We start from the raw sequence: 19,245 nt of genomic DNA, 5'->3' as shown, positions 1-19,245 counted from the left end.
GAAACACACTGTATCTGTATCATATTGATACCAGAGATACTTATGCACTCAAGAGACTTCAGTGTAAGTATGCAAGTGGACCTACTGATAGTCGGCTAGTGAGGCACTGGTACATTGTGGAGGTTTTTTTTCAATGTTAATGTAGGTTGCTAATTAAGAGGATAAGGAAAATAAGAGATTAATAATATTTGATGAAAAAAAAGTTGTGTTCACAAACATGTGTGTTCTTTTAATCTTTATATGAAGTCCAGTACATGCCCTATACTTTGTTGTAAAGGTCTGGGCACCACCAGGTGAGTTTCAGTAAACAATCGGGTGTCACAAGATTAAAATGTGACAAGATATCTTGCCCGTGTCTCGTGGGTACTAAGTTTGGGACATAATAAATACCTTATATAATTACACAATAAATGAAAATGAACTGAATAATTTTGCTGGCCTTAAAGGGCAACTGCACTTTTTGGAGGGGAGTTTTACCCATCATTCAAAATCCTCATGTGAAACAGAAACACACGTTTCTTTTCCCTATTATGTGCATTACAACACAAGGAAACAAGTTCATATAATGCGTACAGAAAATGAAAAATTTAATGAAAGTGAAACAGTAAAAGAGAACATCTTAACCGTGCTAGCTCGCTAACGAAGCTCACGTCGTGCTGCAAAGTTTTCATTTGAAGTTACGCCGCTGAGAGAGAGAAACAAAGCGTTTCATTTAGTGAACTAAAGTCAGAAACGTGCCAAAGTTTGTTATTATAAAGGTTCAGGTTAAAGATAGCAGTAAAGACTCACACCAGGATATTTACTCTCCATGCTTCTTCTAAGAAAAGCGACCGAAGATCAGGTCATGATACACTTCCGGGAAGAGAGGTGCAGTGTGGGAAAAGTAGTTCTTTACTGTCATCTTCTTCATTTTTTACATTTAATTAATTGATTATTATTATATATTTAATTAGTAATGCTATTTGATAACGTACATTTAATATATTAAACGTGCATTCAATTTGAAGTGTTTTTTCTGTCCTCCACACGACACAGTTGATGTAACGTCAGTTTAATCCAGCAGGGGTCAGCATAGCGCAGACGACAAAGCTGTTGTTTTAAAATCCTGTATATATTTTTTCACTAATGATTAGTTATAGTATATTGCTGTTAATTGCTGTGGTTAGAATAACTACTGGAAATAGCAATACACAAATTCAATATAATCCACAGAAAATTACGTAATTGTAATTGTTTTGGAGTATTTAGGGTGGAGTTGCATAGAGCTCATGTTCTGTTCTGTTACGTTGTGAGGCACGCTGATTGGCTCTATTCTCAGGAAATGTTTCCTTTTATAGATAACGGCGCGTCGAGGGGGCCACTTCCGGGTTCACAGTGTCGGCATGTAGGATCACCTGGACCCACCAACACGCAACCTCTCGATCGTGCATCGATCGGCTCTGGGCCAAGGTGAGCACTGATCATTTTGGATGGTGGGGGGGGACTACTGATTTGGGAGGTGGTACGAGGATGGAGGGAGGGGGGTCAAGGTCTCGATCTGGGTGGGTCTCGGTGCTTCTGACATGTCAGCTCCTGTTCGAGCAGGAAGTTTTCACTACTCAGACTTATGGTCCAAAGTTTAACCAGAAGTTGGTTCTGATTGTTAACTGACTGTTTCAACAACATCCACAACGATGGCTTCGTGTAGCGGTACCAGCGACTGTTATTGGACTTAAACCACCAGAACTGCTTCATTGGGTACACAAACAAAGACGATCATGTGGACAAGATGTACTCAATACACATTGTGTTTATTACTGACGGTTTCTATAATATTTGCACCCCCTCTTTAGCGCCACTAGAGGATCAAAATATTAGTTTTTTTTTAAAAAGCCCACCAGATGAACACACTATAGGGAAGTGTCCAAGTATACAGGTGACCCTCGTATAATAACATAATAATATACAGATAATACTCCATACATACACCATACAACATTTTATTAATTAATTAATAACAATAATATTAAATAATGAATTATTTTAAAACTATGACAAATAGATTTTAAAATAAAATGCACAGTAAAAATAAATAATAATATATATCAAATTAAAAATAAGGAAATATTTTACGGTATGACATATACGTTGTAATAAAACATTTATAAAATATAAGTAAATGTTGTCTGGTTGACCTGAGATCAGTCGGCTTCACTTCCTCTCTCTAATACAAGGCCATCACTTCCTCTTTCATGGACATGTTGTTTTCAGTCAAACATTTTTAGTGTTAAACAAGTCAAACTAATATTGTTCCGGTGATGTCATCATGATGCCTGCTAGCTTATTAGTGCTAACATGCAAATGTTTGTGCAGAATGGGGAACCTGATCAAAGTGCTAACCAGAGATATCGACCACAATGGAGGAAACTTCTTTTTGGACTTTGAGAGTAAGACACACACACACACATGGATGCACACAGACACACAAAAACCCTAAGGTGCCAACCTTTGACTTCTGTGTAGATGCTCAGCCATCGTTATCAGAAAAGGTGGTATGGGAGAAGGTGAACCAGGTCCTGACGGAGGCTCAGGTCATCCTGGAGGAGCTGCAGGGGTACACTGGAGCAGGAGAGGAGATCCGACAGGTGAGGTGGGGAGGTAATGTCTTCTGTGATGTTTGTGTGTGCATGTAGACATTTCAGCTGCTAGTCATACAACATAGGGCGTGTGCATAAGTGTGCCTTAAATGTGTGTGTGTGTGTGTGTGTGTGTCGACGCACAGGCCATCCAGAGCCCCAGTGAGGAGGGGGTACAGGAGAGGGCGTGGTCTGCTGTCCTTCCTTTGGTCACCAAACTGAAGACTTTCTATGAGTTCTCTCACAAGCTTGGTAATGCATTCATTCATCATTCACTCACTCACGCATTACTGTCACATGTTTAATAACTAGAAATGTCCGATATTGTTTGTATATTTTTTGTCCATAACCGATATTGTCTCAATTTCAATTTCCGATAAGTGTAACATCACATATATTTTTCTTGAGTAAAATTATTGTAAAACACCCCTAGTAGTATAGTAACATGTATGTGTGCGTGCTTGTTGTCCAATCAGAGGGCAGTCTGCGGTGTCTCCTGGATGTCCTCACTGGTCCCGATGCTCCGCCCACTCAGCAGCTAGAAAACAAACAGGCCTTGGCTCGTCAGTTCGCTCTTATCCTTCACTTCACGCTGCGCTTTGATGAACTCAAGGTTAAAGGCACCTTCATCATTTCATGTCCTTCCTCATCCTCAGCCTCTTCCCTCACCTCCTTGTGTGCGTTTCAGATGACCATCCCTGCCATCCAGAATGACTTCAGCTACTACAGGCGTACAATCAGTCGCATGCGGATCAACAACATGCGTGTAAGAAATGTACACACACACGTACACTAATTTTAAATGAGGAAGAGTGAGATGTCAAAACGTTTTCCCGCCAATGACTTGCCAGGCAGACGCAGACGAGGTGAACAACGAGCTGGCCAACCGTATGTCTTTGTTCTACGCTAGCGCCACACCCATGTTGAAGACACTGAGCGACGCCACCTCAAAGTTTGTCTCTGATGTAAGTGAACCCCGTGATGTCATCATGACATCACTTGTCATATTAATTTCAACATTTTGCTCTCCCACATTAAGTCAGGGATATATATTGTAAGTTTATTTTAAACATGCAAATTAGTTCACAAGTGTATATGTTATAGTCTTTTCAAGGGGTGCTACTACATATTCAACAAATGTAATTGTGCTGCAGAACCGTGACGTTCCCATCGAGAGCACCACAGACTGTCTGAGCACAATGGCCTGTGTCTGTAAAGTCATGCTGGAAACACCGTAAGTCCCTGAACACATCAGTACCAACCTCAACTTGCATATTACACACATATCCTCAGTTTGTGTGTGTGTGTGTGTGTGTGTGTGTGCACAGAGAGTACAGAAGTCGTTTTACCAGCGATGAGACAGTCTTATTCTGTCTGCGTGTGATGGTTGGCGTCATCATCCTCTACGACCATGTGCACCCTGCTGGCGCCTTCGTGAAGACCTCTAACATTGACGTAGGCTTACACACATCAATGTGTGTGTGTGTGTGTGTGAATGAATGAGTGTCTCACCCCTCTTTACTGGGGCTCTTGGCACACACAGACACACACAGCTATCATGTGTGCTAATGTTGTGTACCTGTGCGCAGATGAAAGGATGCATTCGTGTTCTGCGGGAGCAGCCGGCGAGCAGCGTGGAGGTTTTACTCGATGCGCTAAGGTCAGACTTGGAACTCAAGCAGCATATATTTTCTGTCGTTTGCAGTCATTGGCCAACGCTGTGACCTTTCACCCCTGCAGGTACACAACGAAACACCTGAATGACGACACCACACCCAAGCAGATCAGAAACATGCTGCAGCCAAACTGAGCACCCGACTACTGAACAAAGATTATGTAAGGGTTTATTGGTGATGTCATAATATAAACAGGAAATCAACTCAACTGGACGCAACCAGACCTGTCTACAAAGGCACTTTGGACAAATGACTCAGCCTTGCTCTGCTGTACGCGTTGGCCTCATCAACTTTTTATACATTTTTATACTTCTATGAAAGCAATGAATAAAATCAAATTGTTATGACATCTTTGCAGCTGCATGGGGTCCATAAATGGGAAAAAAAATGAGGTGCATCAGGACACCTCTGCTACCTTTTTAGTCTTTTTGGCATAAATACACGCAATAATAAAAGTGAACAACAGTGGCAATGATGGCGATGAGCCGAGCCAACAGGAAGTGAGGCTTCAAGAGGCGAGTTACTTCAGTCTGTGCTTTAGGCGCCTCCCAGGCATAAGCTCCTCCTTCCTGGCCACCAGCTTCTTCTTGTCCGCTTGGACTGTGGTGATCAGCTCCGTGGCATTTTCCAAGATGGGTGCCTTGGAGCATCTGTGGTTGTGGGCCTTGAAGCTTCTCTTCAGGTTCTTCCTGCATTGGCGCTCCATCATGTATTGACTCTTCTGTTTGTCCTTGCTGCGACTGCAGTAATGAGGAAATGTACTGTGACTCGGCGCCGAGTCTGTATCAGCAATGCTGATTCGTTTCTTGACAGGCTGCTGGTGGTCGTCGCGTGGCTGTTCGCTAGCATAGCTGTGCTGCTGGATGTTGACATCAGAAAGTGGCTTCCTATCCACCTCGTCATCCTCCACAGGTTCTCTTTCTTCTGGAGGAACCACAAGAACACATCAGCATGACATCTACTGTAAGAAATAAAAAAAAAGTCCTCCTACCTGATGGCCCGATGTTGACTTCAGCCCCCTCACTCACAGCACGGCTTCTCCCACAGAGCATCGAGTATGGAAGGACCTCTGAGGGGTTGATGCAGACCAGCGTGGGCGTCAGGAAGTCCAGGCTGTGGCTCGTCTTCACCTGGGGGATGCGGCCTTGGGAATGGCCTGCCATGTTAGTGGTGGAGGAGTCAGAGTCACCGTGCGCTCGCAGAGACAACAGCATCTGAGACACTGCATTCTCCAACTTGGCAGCGGCGGGGAAGCTACTGCTCCACATGCAATCGTGGATTATGAAGGACTGCAGGAGGACAGAAGATGGACAGTCCTGGTCCAACAGGTCAAACGCAGTCGCCGATGATGGATGGCTAGGAGACAGAGGCTCATTGTTCTTCCAGATGTCCTCACCGGGTCCCAAAAGAAGATCTTCCTCACCATCCAGGAAGTAGTAAGGCTGCATCGCATCGTAGTCTGAATCAAAATTCCTGCTGCACGCCATTCTAGTGCTCTAGTCATGCTGGGGATGGGCAGACAAGATTCCAACAATAATAGCAAATACTCAAGGAGTAAACATCCACTTATTAATATCAAATCGATGAATAAAACAGTTTAAAACTGGCAGTATTTAGAGCGGAAATATATGATTATGAACTCACCAGGATGAGAAGCTTGAGTGATGTGTGAGTGTAGAAGAGCTTTTACTGCCGTATTAAAAAAAACTTCTTTAGAGGAGTTAAACGTTGAAGCCTTTGAACTCATCAAAACCATCAACCGCCAGTGGCGTCTCGAGACTTTTGCATAGTCTCGTCTCATAGCCGCCTTGTATTCATCCGCACATGGGCTAACTTTCATCACAAAAAGGTGAAAACCTCATCAAGTCTTTTGTGTTCACTTATAAGAAAAGTCAAATATTTTGTTTCCTGGTTTACCTTCATTCGTCAATATTTTTAACAGGGAAGGGAACTATTTATCCTCGATGTACTAGCTAAGCGAAGCGAAATAGGGGCAGGAGGCGACTGAAGTGACGTAAACACGTAGATCCGGTAAGTCCGTAAATTGATGAAATTAACGAATGAATAAGAATATAATACAAATGACAACAACACCATTAATACAAAGATTTGGTAATGCATTTGGATTGTTATTACTTATGTAAGAGAATATATAAATACTATATCAAATACGTTTCAAATGACCTCAGGTATAAGGATACATAAATACTATATCGAATATTAACAACAAATAGTGTATTTTATTTGAACGAATAAAAATAATGCAGATGATGCTGATCACGGTTTCCATGACAATAAAGTAGCTTCCTTCCCTTAAAAAGCGACATCTATCGGACATTACTGGCAATACACGATGACGAATGTGTGTACATACTGGCTATATACACTATATAAAGATAGATAGATAGATACATATACATAATTATAGCAAGATATATAAATAGATACTCATAAATAGAACTGTAGATAGAATGATAGGTAGAATTGTTGCGTGGTATAACATTAACTTTGAAGTAAAAAAAAACGCTACAGGCACGTGAGGTCACGAGTGTAGTGACGTCATGACTGTGTGTTGCTAACTGACAGAAGACAGTGACACCAATGTCCACTTTCCAGTGGCCTGTACTGCGACAGTGGTACAACATACCTAGGCTGTGTGCTCATAATGCAGCTCAACAAAACATAAATTCCCCATGCAGACAGAGTTAAATGGTAATGTTGTAAGTTGTGTCACTGTTTTTTTTTTGATTCCGTGCAAAAATGGAGTGATCACAGCCACCGTGTTTTAGACAGATGACCCCTAGATGGCAGTGTTGACATGTTATGTGACGAACTTAACCTTTGTCAAGAGTTTTTTCATTTTGTTTGATTAAAGAGTGCTTTTGTTTAAGAGTGTTTGTCTCCAGCAATTATTGTAATATAAAACCAAAGGGCTGAGTACGCAATGACTGCTGTGACACATATGTGTGATACTATAAATGTATAGCCCTACCTACAAGAAAAGAGGTGGAGGCTGAAGGCGAGTCCTGGTGTAATTATTACTGGCCGATATAAAATATTTATTATTCTGAAGTGTTTATTTGTAGTTCTAAATTTAATTGAGATGTTTTATTCACTTTTTTGGTCTCTCCTACGAGGTTATGTTTTTTTGCTACAGCATCTATTACAACAGCATAGGCAAATTAGCCAATGACGTCTTCTTTTCTTATTGAGGACATGGCAACAGTGAGTGTGCTGCAGTGACTGTGAGTGTCTTGCAGAAGCCGATTGTGTCCCTACGGCGTCATTGAGACTGCTTTGGGCGAGGCGGATCTCTCAGCAGCATCCATCGCTGCTCCAACTGTAGAACAATAAATGTTTTCACGTTTAAGTCCAAAAATAAAATAAATATCTTCAATGACGACATAAATAGTCGCGAGATATGTCACCAAGTCACCAAGAGAATTTGGAATGCCACCCCATTTAGCGACAAAGTCGGTCAGTTGCAACACTGCGGAAGTGTGCTGACTGCTAGTTTTGACTTCCTGACACAACAAAACGTCATTGTGCCGCGTTGCATTCTGGTCAATGTAGGCTGGCTCGTGATTACTCATCTCACAAAGTGATCATCGACTACACGTTTTAACGAGCGACACGTTTTTCCTCTGTTATATTATATTTACACTATAAATACAGTCACCCTGTTTGCGGTCGTAGTGTAGTGTGTCAATGTCGATGTCTGAGCACAACTACAACTCCCACAATGTAACTGTGTGACGTCACGTGTTTCGCAAGAGTCGGTGGCTGAAGAAAGCAGCCGCTTCCGTGTTGTTCTTGTTTGCTAGCAGCGTCTGACAGCTTAGCGACTAGCATGCCTTTGTGAAGCCGACACTTCCACAACTTTCTCGTCCCGAAATGTCGCTGCTGCACAGCTCAAAAAAGAAAGACAAGCGTATTTTGTCTGCCACCTGTCCGGACCCCAAGTGTCGGGCGAGCCTCTTCTTCCCCGCTCACGGCTCCGTTAGCATCGAGTGCACCGAGTGTGGCCAGCGGCACGAACAGAAGAACCTTCTCAATGTCCAGGAGGTAACTGATCCAGATGTGGTGCTCCATAACCTTCTCCGAAATGCACTGCTGGGCGTCACGGGCGCCCCAAAGAAAGGCACCGAGCTGGTCAAGGTGATGGGGCTGTCCAACTACCACTGCAAGCTGCTGTCTCCAGTTCTTACCCGCTACGGGATGGATAAACAAACCGGTAGAGCCAAGCTACTAAAAGATATGAACCAAGGTGAAATGTTTGACTGCTCCTTGCTGGGGGACAGGGCCTTTCTGATCGAACCGGACCACGTATCAACAATGGGCTATGGTAAAGACCGCTCGGGTAGCCTCATCTACCTCCACGACACACTGGAGGAGGTCAAGAGAGCCAACGGCAACAGGGAATGTTTGATTCCTGTTCATGTTGACGGAGACGGCCACTGCCTTGTCCACGCTGTGTCCAGGGCTCTGGTGGGCCGTGAGCTGTTCTGGCATGCCTTGCGTGAGAATCTCAAGCAGAATTTCAAGCAGAACCTGGACCGCTATAAGGCCTTGTTTCAGGATTTCATTGATGCCGCAGAGTGGGAGGACATCATCAATGAGTGCGACCCTCTGTTTGTACCGCCTGAAGGTGTCCCTCTGGGACTCCGCAACATCCACATTTTTGGACTGGCCAACGTCCTGCACCGGCCCATCATCCTGCTGGATTCTCTCAGTGGCATGAGGAGCTCTGGAGATTATTCGGCCACCTTCTTGCCCGGCCTGGTTGCAGAGGAGCAGTGCAGGGCCAAAGACGGGAAGCTCAACAAACCCATCTGCATTGCCTGGAGCAGCTCCGGACGGAACCACTACATCCCGCTGGTGGGAATCAAGAACACTGTACTTCCCAGGCTGCCAGCCCACCTTCTTCCCAAGGCCTGGGGTGTACCCCAGCAGCTCATCAGGAAGTACATCAAGCTGGAGGCGGACGGGAGCTGCGTGATTGGCGGAGACCGCAGCCTGCAGGACAAATACGTGATGCGGCTTGTGGGTGCCATGGAGGAGGTGTTCATGGAGAAGCACAGCATCCACCCGGCGCTGGTGGCCGACATGCACCAGTGGGTCTACCGGCGCACTGGCGTCATCGGCATCCAGCCTGAAGAGGTGACTGAAGCTGCCAGAAAGTCGGTTATGGAAAACCGCTTGCATCGCTGCCTAATCTGCGGCGCCCTCTCCGAACTGCATGTGCCGGCTGATTGGCTGGTGCCAGGTGGGAAGCTTTACAACTTGGCCAAGTCCACACACGGCCAGCTGCGACCCGACAAGAATTACAGCTTCCCGCTCAACAACATTGTGTGTTCCTACGACCCACACTGCGACGCCCTACTTCCAGACTACAAGCTGAGCTCCCTCAACACCTGCAACTGGTGCCATGGAACGTCGGTCCGCCACATCCGTGGGGACGGCCTGGTGGTGTATCTGGACGGGGACCGAACCAACACCCGTTCCCAGGGCGGCAAATGCGGCTGCGGTTTCAAGCACTTCTGGGAAGGTAAGGAGTACGACAATCTCCCAGAGGCCTTCCCCATTACGCTGGAGTGGGGGGGTCGGGTGGTCCGAGAGACAGTACACTGGTTCCAGTACGAAAATGATCCGGTGTTGAACAGCAACGTGTACGATGTGGCTATGAAGTTGGTCACCAAGCACTTCCCGGGTGAGTTCGGCAGCGAGATCCTGGTGCAGAAAGTGGTCAACACCATCTTGCATCACACTGCCAAGAAGAACCCGGATGAGTACAACCCAGTGGCTGTGGACGGTGTCCATGTCCAGCGCCTCGCTGACTCCACAGAGAGTCAGCAGGCACCGGACCCGCCCACCAAGATCATCCTGACAGGTCAGAAGGCCAAGACGCTCCACAAGGAGGAGCTGACCATGAGCCAAGCTGAGCGCAGCCTCCAGCAAAGCATCAGTGAGCAAGCCTCTGTCATGCAGCGCCGCCGGACCGACAGGGTTAAGCAAGACCAGAAGGACCGCGGCAGGCCCATGTCTCCCGGAGGTTCTCTGGAAACCTCCACTTCCTCATTGGCGCCAGCCACTCCCACCAAGTCCTCTGTTGCCCCTGCCTCATCCACCAGTGAGAAGAAGATCCGCGTGAGCACCAGCGACGGCAGGACGGCCACGCTAACCTTACAGGCCTGCACGTCCTTCTCAGAACTCCAGAGCAGCATCGCAGACCACTTTGGCGTGCCGCCTGCCCAGCAGTGCATCCGCTATGGCTTCCCACCTAAAGAGCTTCTGCCGCCTGGCCCAAACAAGGAGAACGAGCCAGTGGTGCTGCAGCATGGCGACAGAGTGACGCTGGAGATACTGAAGGGCCCCGGCGACAAGAACCCCGTGACCCCCGGGCCCGGGGCCTCCGGCCCACACGCGGCAAAGAGCCAGGATGCTGTGGCATCCGGCAGGATGAGCAGCCGCGACCTTCAGGACAGCATTGACCTTGAGATGTCGTCGCTTTGTCTCCTAGCGACTTTGATGGGTAGGAATATTTCTCATGTGATGATCAATAGTGTTTGATCACTGAAATTAGTATGATTTCCTGATCACACATTAATGTATATGTTTGTGTGTATGCATATACATGCGTGCTGGTATGTCTGTGTATATGTACGCGTATAGGTGCGTTAGTATGCTTGTATCTGTGCTCCTGTGTCGTCGTGTATGTGTGTGTGTGTGTGTGTCATTGTGTGTCCGTGTTTGTGCTGACTCAGCCATCTGGATGCCTCCTGTATGGCCTGCCAACAGGGTCAAAGGTTGTTGCTATGTTGTGATAAACAGTTGTTGGCTAACAATCACTGACTAGCAATGTCGTGTTGCAGGTGAGGATGTTTGGTCATACGCTAAGAAGCTGCCTCACTTGTTCCAGCAGGGCGGCGTCTTCTACAACATCGTTAAGAAGGACATGGGTATGTTCAAGCCACTTTATTAGGTATCCCCGGAATTGAAGCCGGTCATACGTATTAGATTCAGTTTCAAGGTGGTCCGCTATAATGACGTTGTATATGCAGGGCTTATGGACGGGAAGCACTGCACGCTGCCTCACCTGATGGGCCGGACCTTTGTGTACAACGCGGCCGAGGAACGTGTGGAGCTGTGCGTGGACGCTGCCGGTCACTTTGCAGTGGGTGCCGACGTGGAGGAGCGCGTGAAGGATGCACTGGTGCAACTGCGTTCGGAAGCAGCCTCCAGGGGTAGCAGAGAGGGGAGCCCGTCGCATGGTGTGCTTCGACTGGGAAGTGGAGGCGTGGTGCGCAAGAAAGAGCCGCTACACACTGTCACCGCCTTCCAGGGCAAAGGTCACTCACTGGGCAGCAGAGGGTCCTCACCTCCCGATCACCGGCCAATCACTCGGCAGCATAGCAGTGGCGTGGACCTCAGCGCCAGCGTGTCTCGCGGTCCGCCCGACTTGTCGGACATCCCAGAGGACACCACCAGGGAGCTGGTGCGCATGGCACCGGGCTTTGTGACGGTGAAGGATGGCCGCAGCCTGGACCCCGCCCTCATGGAGCAGCAGCGCAGGAAGCTGCAGGAGATGGTCTCCTCCATCCAGGCATCTATGGAGCGCCACCTCCGCCAGCAGCAGAGTGGTGAGGCAACCCCCGAGCGGACTGTCAGCGACCGGAAGGAGGAGGAAGCTGCGGCCGCTCTGGTGTCGTGCAAACCGGAAGAGGAGGAGATGGAGAGCCAGGATGGAGAGCAAGGAGAACCTATGGACCACTCCTGATCTTAGCCCCGCCTCCTCGATGCCACACTGCCACCTGCGGGTGAAAAGAACGCAGGTCAGCTCTGCTTTGGTCCGCCGTTTCTTCTTGATTTGTCTGCATGTCTCCACATCCCATGACAAATGGCCGACTGGGGGCGGAGCCTGTGAACTGTATGTAATGGCCGTCGTTGCGCGCCAACGCACTGACATCGCACTGTGTATGAGTTTGTGTGTGCGTGTGTGTGGCAGACGGCCTCACAGCTGTCAAAAAGGTGAAAGTTCAGCACTTGATTCTTGCTCTGTGAAAGATTTATTTGCCTTTTTTGGGAAGGTAGCATCACCTCCCTCTTCATAAAGATAACAAATGCAGTTTCGGTATCTGTGGTGGCGTGGAGCTTGCGGGAAAAAACTGCACCGCATGCAGCCGAAGAGACGTAGCATTGGCTTGATGAAGCGTGCCCGCTAAGTGTGACGATTGTTGGACTCTACATGGTCAGTTGTAATTGTTGCCAACAACACCATTATCACCACACGTTGATGTTTAATGAGCTCAGCCTGTTCACATTGTTTTATGCAGCTCATCTGCATTTGTTTCTATGTGTTGCCATGGAGACGAGCAAGAAGCAAACAAGATGGTGGCTCATCAGTGAACGAACGAATGAATTAATTAATCAATGAATTAATCACTCATGAAAAAGACCATTAAAGGCTGTGTTACCAAATTTTCTGCTGTTGTCCTTGAAAGAAAAAAGCTGAGGAAGGTCTTGTTAAGGACTTGAATTCATGCCACGTCTCCTTTATTGTGAGCCAAGTCTTGACTAAGGCGAAGCTATCTGATTAATATTTATTGGAATTATTGAAATGCTCCACAGACCTATGCAAATCTGCGCTTGTAGTGTCCAGCGGTCACCACAGGGGGGCGCTGACAACATAAAAGTCAACACTGGTATGTAAATGAAATATCTTAGTCAAAATAAACATTCTCTGGAATGAATATATTTACTTTTTGTTGCTTCCATGAAACAGTACATGAAGTTGGCATAAACTTCACGATGATACAATCCTAATATTAACAAATTTAATATTTTGCTGTTTTATTTTCAAGGTTTTCTCTCGTTTGATGAGTCAACAAGTCATTTGTACACAAACGTGATTGTTGCAGCTCTGGTTTGCTTTTGCTGCTTGTGCGTTTGGTGAATTTTCAATAAAATCGCTAAGATTTACAATAAAATTTGTTTGTTTTTTGTCACTTTTCAGAAAATGTGTTGTCATCCACACACACATTCCAGCATGTCCCTAAAAATTTTACATATACAACACACATACATGATACAAAAAACTAATAAATAAGAAATAATAATAAAAAATAATTTAAATTATTTTAAAACTACAAATAAAATATATAACACCACCAATAGAAAATAAAATAAGGTAAATAAAAAATAATGCTGATTCTTATATCCATACAGTAAGATGTACAGCACATCTGAGCCCCACAAACTGACCTCCTTAATCAACTGCCTGACGCAAGTGAAGCAGTGGTTGAATGAAAGTGGTCCATTGTCCATAGTTTCAAAAAGTGACTTGAAATAATATATCATGCATTTGTGTCCTTGCGGGTTGGACTACTTCACATGTCTCAACCAGAAAGAGCTGGCTCGTCTGCAGGTAGTCCAAAGTGCTGCAGCGAGGCTCCTTACTAACACCAACATGAGGGCCCACATTACATCTGTGCTAAAATCCCTTCACTGGCTCCCTGTTGTATACCGTGTCCAATATAAAATGTTGGTGTTTACTTTCCGAGCCATCCATGTTTCAGACCCCTGCATACCTTTGCGATCTTATCAAGCTCTACACCTCAGCCCGCCATCTAAGGACGTCTGGGCAGCATTTGTTAATGGTTCCACGGACTTCCGTTAAAACTCGAGGAGATAGATCATTCAAAGCAACTGAACTTCCCCTCAACCTGTGTTCTTTGGACTCAGTGGAGGCCTTTAAAAGGGATCTAAAGACGTATTTGTTGAAGACTAGCATTTTATTTTGTCATTTTTTACTGACTCATATTTGCTGATCGTATTTTATATGTGCATGATGTTTTTATGTTGTGAAGCGCTATGTAACTTTGTCTGTGAACAGCGTTATAAAAATAAAGCTTACCTACTTACTTACTAATACGTATTTTATTAAAATGTCCAGACATAGAAACATCCTACATAAAGATTAGTCGGGCTTTAGGACCCAGGGGACGGCAATAGTGACTGGGGAAAAAAAGATGGAGGACAGGCACAACCCACAGAACTACATTACGTAGAAAACTCATTAGTCGTACTTTTTGGCGCCGCGAGTCCGCCATCTTGTGTAGCATAACCTTGTTCGTTTGCGACTTTCGACGTTTTTACTGATGATTTCTGAGATTCTGGACGCGATATGGCATTAAAATGCCCTACCGTGCGGCTGTAAACTTCCTATATATGCCTATACACTGCTGCCGAGTTGTGCTGCACAAGATGGCGGCGTGTGCACTTGAAGCACTGCGCGGCGGCGACACCGGGCTCTGTGTGTTGTATCCCCCGGGTGTGAGCTTTCTACGTCTTTCTATTTCTGTGGTACAACCAACATAGGACGTCCTGGGCCAAACCACGTGACTGGTCTTTAGAAGGCAAGATCAACTAACTGAGGACGTGAGTGTTTACCAAGTTTTTGACTACAGAACTTGTCGCTCTTGTCGCTGCTAACACGTTATTAAAACTAACCGTCAAGACATGTTGTCTAAACAGGACTAATATCACAAAAGGAGTGATTCGACGTAGAAACATGAAGTTAAATTGGTGTGTCCTCAAAGGATTGACGACATTTTGAAGTGAAAAATACTTGATGGTCGTCACAGCATCTGGTTGCTAAGGTAACCATCAAGGTAGTTTCATGTTTGCTTTCTTGCTTCTTCTCAGACGCTGTCTCAATTCACAGTGCGTTCACACTGATAAATATGGGAAAATGCAGGATCATTCACTTGATTGAAAAATGGTTGAAAAATGTCTTCATATCTTTTCAAATACGTATTTATTATTTATATACTGTTATATTACCTACAATAAGTTAGGCATATTTCAGACACATTTCAGGATGAACCTAACATGTACTACTGTGTAATGTGAATGCACTTGTGCTCTTAAACGATGTAAGAAGTGTAAGTACGTAAGTGTGTAAGACGTTTACTTACTGCATTCCCTTGCCCTTCCGGTTAGCCACGTTTCTTGGAGAGGATGCTGCAGCTATGTCAGGTGACCAGCACGCTCTTCATCAGCAACGCTAGCTCGGCCTGTACCTCTGAGCTCATCCAGCGGGAGGCGGTGACACTCTGTATCAATGTCACCAGGCAGCAGCCGTTTCCCAAATGCGGTGTCGCCACCATGCGCGTTCCGCTCTTGGACGAGCCCAGTGAAGACCTCTATGTTCACTTTGACGAGTGCGCTGACGCCATCCAGAGGGAGGCCCAACATGGCGGACGCACCGTGGTCTACTGTAAGAATGGACGCAGCCGCTCAGCCGCCATCTGCATCGCATATCTGATGAAGCACCATCGAGTGGCGCTGGCCGATGCGCTGCAGGTGACAAGTGTGTGGAGGCGGAACTTTTATTTTGACACCTGACTCGTGAATCAGCACTTTACTTATCGTTCTTAGGAAGTGAAGGCGGCCCGTCATGTTATTGATCCTAATCCTGGCTTTATGGCTCAGCTGCGGCGATATGAAGATGAACTGAAGAGACAGGAATCCCAATGATCCAATGCGCAGCAACAAAGAACTCTCAAAACATGTCCCAATGTTGGTGTGATTAGAAAATAAAGCAAGCGAACACGTGAAAGATGAGTTTATTGTAAGATCGCGCACACGTGCACATCATGGTTCTGGAGGGTGTCCTCTTTTGTCCCAATTTTCACGCACGGTGTCAATCCACTCATTGTAGTTGGACACTTTGGTGTAGATGCCCAGCTTGTCCTCACGGCCGCAGCCCTCGCCCCAAGACACCAGCCCCACCAAGAACCAGGTGTTGCCATAGAGCGTCACCATTGGACCGCCGCTGTCGCCCTCGCAGGCATCGATCCTTTGGCCCAGGATGCCGCCGCACAGCACGTTGTTGGTGATGTTGTGTGACATTAAGCCAGCGCAAACGTCGTGGCTGACCAGCGGCACTCGGATGACATTGAGTGCCGAGCTGAAGCGGGTGCTGTCCAGACTGTCCTTGCCCCACCCCGTCACCACCGTGGATGTTCCGTTGCGGTGAAGCACGTTCTCGGCCAGCTTGCGGCCAGGCAAGCATACGGGCAGAATGTACTCAGAGAAAGGAGCGGGGCTTTCCAGGCGCAGTAAGGCAATATCGTTGTCCACTGTCGTGCTGTCGTAGTTGGGATGTCTGAAGGCCTCGATGACTTTCAAGGTCACCTCACTGCCCTCTTTGCGTAAACGCTCATAGTCTCCTGAGGACATGCACCACCATTATTAGAATTTAGGACCGCCTCTTTTTCAGCGTTTGCCCACTAACTCACCAAGTCGCACCCGCAGACGGAGGTTGTCTTCCAGGCAGTGTGCCGCTGTCAGGACCCAACTCTCGTCAATGAGTACCCCGCCGCAGTGAAAGCGTCCTTTGGCGTTCTGCAGCAGCACCTGAGCAAGACGTTCCGTTATTAAATTTTTACCATAGTGACATGTAATGTGGCTTGGGGGGGAAGAGGCTAACTCACCTGCCAAGGACTCTCACCCCTCTTGCCTACCTCGCCCCCCACCATCCAGGGCATGAGGCCATCCATGGGCTTGGTGTAGGACGAGCGACCGATCAGAAGCTGCCCGCAAGATGACACTCCTGCGCACGCGTGATCATTTCAGGACGTTTAAAACATTTTTGAGCTAACTGCCACCTCTCACCTTTAGGGACACACGTCCTGTCGTTGCGGTGCAACACGTAGCCAACCACGCAGCTGCATGTTCGGTTCATACCGTCCTTGCTCTCAGAACAATCATGGTCGCAGTCACCATTGTTCACGCTGCAGTTTGTTGCCGTTTGAACTAAAAGAGCGACATCATTGTAAAGATGTGATTTTTTTGTATTCTCGCTCTGCTCCCTTTGACTCACTGTAGTCGCAGTACTTTCCCTCGTATCCGTGGTTACAGTGGCAGTTGTAGTCTTGGAACATGTCCATGCATGTTCCGTGCACACACTTGTGGGATACACACTGGTTCCCGTCTGGAATACGACACAGTGTCACCTGTTTGTTCAAGAAATGCTCACATGACTGACTGCATCACCTGAGTATTTTGTCCAGAACTCCAGCTGGAAGAAGAAAGGAAACCATCATTCATTCATTTAAGTTCATGCCGACAAAATAAACACAGCATCTTGTCAGACTATCACATTATATCTTATTGACTGTTAGCCATTAACATTCCTTACTGTAGCCTCTCTGGTCTTGAAGATCTCTATGGCCTCCTCAAAGTTGCAGGTCTCTTCCATACACTCGCGTTCCAAGGAAGGGCCCTTCAGCTCTTCCAGGAAAGAGTTGGCCCGGCGGGACCGTAGCAGCATATGTGCCTCCGGAGGGTCAGAGAACACTGAGCGGGGCCCAGAACACACACCTTTGACCTTCGAGGGACTGTGATGCGGGTTCACTATTTATTTGACCACAGCGGCCTCCGATTGGTTCAGCTCGTCACATGATTGTCATGACAAGAGAAGGACTTTTTATTTTGACCGCAGTGATATCCCTAATGAGTGTGAACTCACCCGACAGACTGAGCGTTGCCTCTGCCCACATTGCGACCGCGACGCACACGTAGAAGGCTAGGCGACACATGTCAATCACACCTGTAACCAGTGACATTGTTTGGAATGTCGGCTGCTGCGAGTGCTACCGTCAATGGGACTCTGACACATTCTTGTTTTTTTTTTTAATGATGATCCATGACAGCAAGAAGCTTTGTTACCTTTGACCTTACAAGGACATCACGCTGAAAATCATGGCGACATGCAAGACAAAGGAGAATACTTACTTGATGGTGTTAATGGCAATGCTTGGTTGTGTTTCCTGCGTGAATGACTAACTGATGTTTACTGAGAGTCCACAGTCTGCCGCCCAGCACTGTCAATACAACCACCCCCCTCCACGGACATCTGCCCCCATGGCCCTAAATATGTCACCGTGGCGACGCAGCAGGTGGCACTACTTTCAAACGTGGAGAGAGATGAAGACACAGGAACACGAGACCGCGTCAGCCATCGTGTGACCTTCCGGAAGTCAGTCCCATGGGGAATGGCTTGGTGCTATGAAAACCAGAGCACCTATCAAGGTCAACTATTCATCTTTTATGTTCTCTTCCTGGTGGCGTTGGCTCGCTTTTGCCTTGTGTTTGAACTCCTCTGACAATTTAGGGATTGGGGCAGGGTCACAAGCATGATTGTCATAAACTAGAACTCAGTCCATCAGTTCCCCAGGAACTTCCTTGAGTTGGAGGAAGTGAGGGGAAGTCCATCAGGTCTATCAGAACCCACTTGGTTCTGATACCCGCTAGGTAAGGTGATTTTTCGGAGTCAGGGAAAGTCCATCCAGCGTTTTCTATTCCGCTTATCTTCACTAGGGTCGCAAGCCATTGGCAGGGTAGATATAGACAATCATTCATATTCACATTCATGCCTATGGACACTTTAGTGTCTCCTGTTAATCTAACATACATAGTTTTGGAATGTGGAAGAAAACCAGGCCTAGAGACCTCGGCATAGGGGACCAGAAGGGGGGACAGGTCAGTAATGGGGGGGGTGTGAGTGCTCTGATGTGACAAATGACACGGATGGGATGACGGGTAGAAGGGAGGTAAAGAAGACAAGGCTTAGTAGGGTTGAAGGATGACTGGGAAGACGTGGGCCTCCTTGGGCCTGCACAAGGAGCGTTCCCTGCATGCACCAACCAGTCATTTCCTCTTTATGACTGTCCTGTTCCTTTTCCACGTGTGCTCAGTAACCAGCATTGACACTTTAAACCCCCTATAGGAGTCTACACTGCGTCATCAAGGAGGTCATCAAAGCCACAGAAGGAGGTGGCGAGGGCACCGCCGGCCACACAGTGGCGCTGCAGCTGCAGACGGCGGACAGGGTGTGGCTCCAGAGCAGCAGCATCTTCAGCAGCTTCCTGCTGCACACACCTGACATC

The 19,245-nt window shown here is 46.9% G+C and overlaps 5 protein-coding genes across 7 annotated transcripts; 3 read left to right on the top strand and 2 right to left on the bottom strand.

Moving 5' to 3' along the window:
- The first annotated feature begins 1,337 nt into the window (after window positions 1-1,337).
- Window positions 1,338-4,641, top strand: LOC131126372 (CYFIP-related Rac1 interactor B-like). The gene is made up of 11 exons (XM_058068824.2): window positions 1,338-1,449; window positions 2,353-2,426; window positions 2,503-2,624; window positions 2,762-2,867; window positions 3,092-3,228; window positions 3,304-3,381; window positions 3,467-3,580; window positions 3,770-3,849; window positions 3,944-4,070; window positions 4,205-4,275; window positions 4,356-4,641. Exons 2-11 carry the CDS (start codon window positions 2,354-2,356, stop codon window positions 4,423-4,425), a joined length of 978 nt encoding a protein of 325 aa, XP_057924807.2. The 5' UTR covers window positions 1,338-1,449; window position 2,353; the 3' UTR covers window positions 4,426-4,641.
- LOC131126373 (transcriptional regulator Myc-A-like) lies at window positions 4,443-6,166 on the bottom strand. Its single transcript, XM_078791033.1, has 3 exons — window positions 5,936-6,166; window positions 5,235-5,796; window positions 4,443-5,203 (listed from the first exon to the last, which is right to left on the bottom strand). Exons 2-3 carry the CDS (start codon window positions 5,776-5,778, stop codon window positions 4,812-4,814), a joined length of 936 nt encoding a protein of 311 aa, XP_078647159.1. The 5' UTR covers window positions 5,779-5,796; window positions 5,936-6,166; the 3' UTR covers window positions 4,443-4,811.
- Window positions 6,167-7,965: 1,799 nt separating this feature from the next.
- Window positions 7,966-13,278, top strand: vcpip1 (valosin containing protein (p97)/p47 complex interacting protein 1). The gene is made up of 3 exons (XM_058068907.2): window positions 7,966-10,823; window positions 11,164-11,250; window positions 11,353-13,278. The coding sequence occupies exons 1-3, from the start codon at window positions 8,186-8,188 to the stop codon at window positions 12,066-12,068; spliced, it is 3,441 nt and encodes a 1,146-aa protein (XP_057924890.2). The 5' UTR covers window positions 7,966-8,185; the 3' UTR covers window positions 12,069-13,278.
- Window positions 13,279-14,318: 1,040 nt separating this feature from the next.
- Window positions 14,319-16,901, top strand: dusp28 (dual specificity phosphatase 28). Of its 3 annotated transcripts, none has more exons than XM_078791460.1 (4): window positions 14,319-14,728; window positions 14,825-14,949; window positions 15,293-15,655; window positions 15,731-16,901. In XM_078791460.1, exons 3-4 carry the CDS (start codon window positions 15,311-15,313, stop codon window positions 15,827-15,829), a joined length of 444 nt encoding a protein of 147 aa, XP_078647586.1. In that variant the 5' UTR covers window positions 14,319-14,728; window positions 14,825-14,949; window positions 15,293-15,310; the 3' UTR covers window positions 15,830-16,901. The 3 variants fall into 3 exon arrangements, with proteins under 3 accessions (XP_078647586.1, XP_078647584.1, XP_078647585.1); XM_078791458.1 differs by having other exon boundaries at window positions 14,825-14,961; window positions 15,731-16,899; XM_078791459.1 differs by lacking the exon at window positions 14,319-14,728 and having other exon boundaries at window positions 14,760-14,961; window positions 15,731-16,899.
- proca (protein C (inactivator of coagulation factors Va and VIIIa), a) lies at window positions 15,903-18,242 on the bottom strand. Its single transcript, XM_058066270.2, has 9 exons — window positions 18,092-18,242; window positions 17,826-17,906; window positions 17,496-17,653; window positions 17,351-17,375; window positions 17,178-17,288; window positions 16,970-17,110; window positions 16,789-16,907; window positions 16,594-16,711; window positions 15,903-16,524 (listed from the first exon to the last, which is right to left on the bottom strand). The coding sequence occupies exons 2-9, from the start codon at window positions 17,893-17,895 to the stop codon at window positions 15,947-15,949; spliced, it is 1,320 nt and encodes a 439-aa protein (XP_057922253.2). The 5' UTR covers window positions 17,896-17,906; window positions 18,092-18,242; the 3' UTR covers window positions 15,903-15,946.
- Window positions 18,243-19,245: the final 1,003 nt, after the last annotated feature.

The sequence above is a fragment of the Doryrhamphus excisus genome, linkage group LG6, assembly GCF_037039965.1.
Source record: "Doryrhamphus excisus strain RoL-2023G ecotype Guam linkage group LG6, RoL_Dexc_Guam_v1.1, whole genome shotgun sequence".
In the NCBI taxonomy this organism is placed as follows: domain Eukaryota; kingdom Metazoa; phylum Chordata; class Actinopteri; order Syngnathiformes; family Syngnathidae; genus Doryrhamphus; species Doryrhamphus excisus.
The sequence above is the reverse complement of the archived record's forward strand: the minus strand, read 5'-3'. Positions and strand labels throughout refer to the sequence as shown.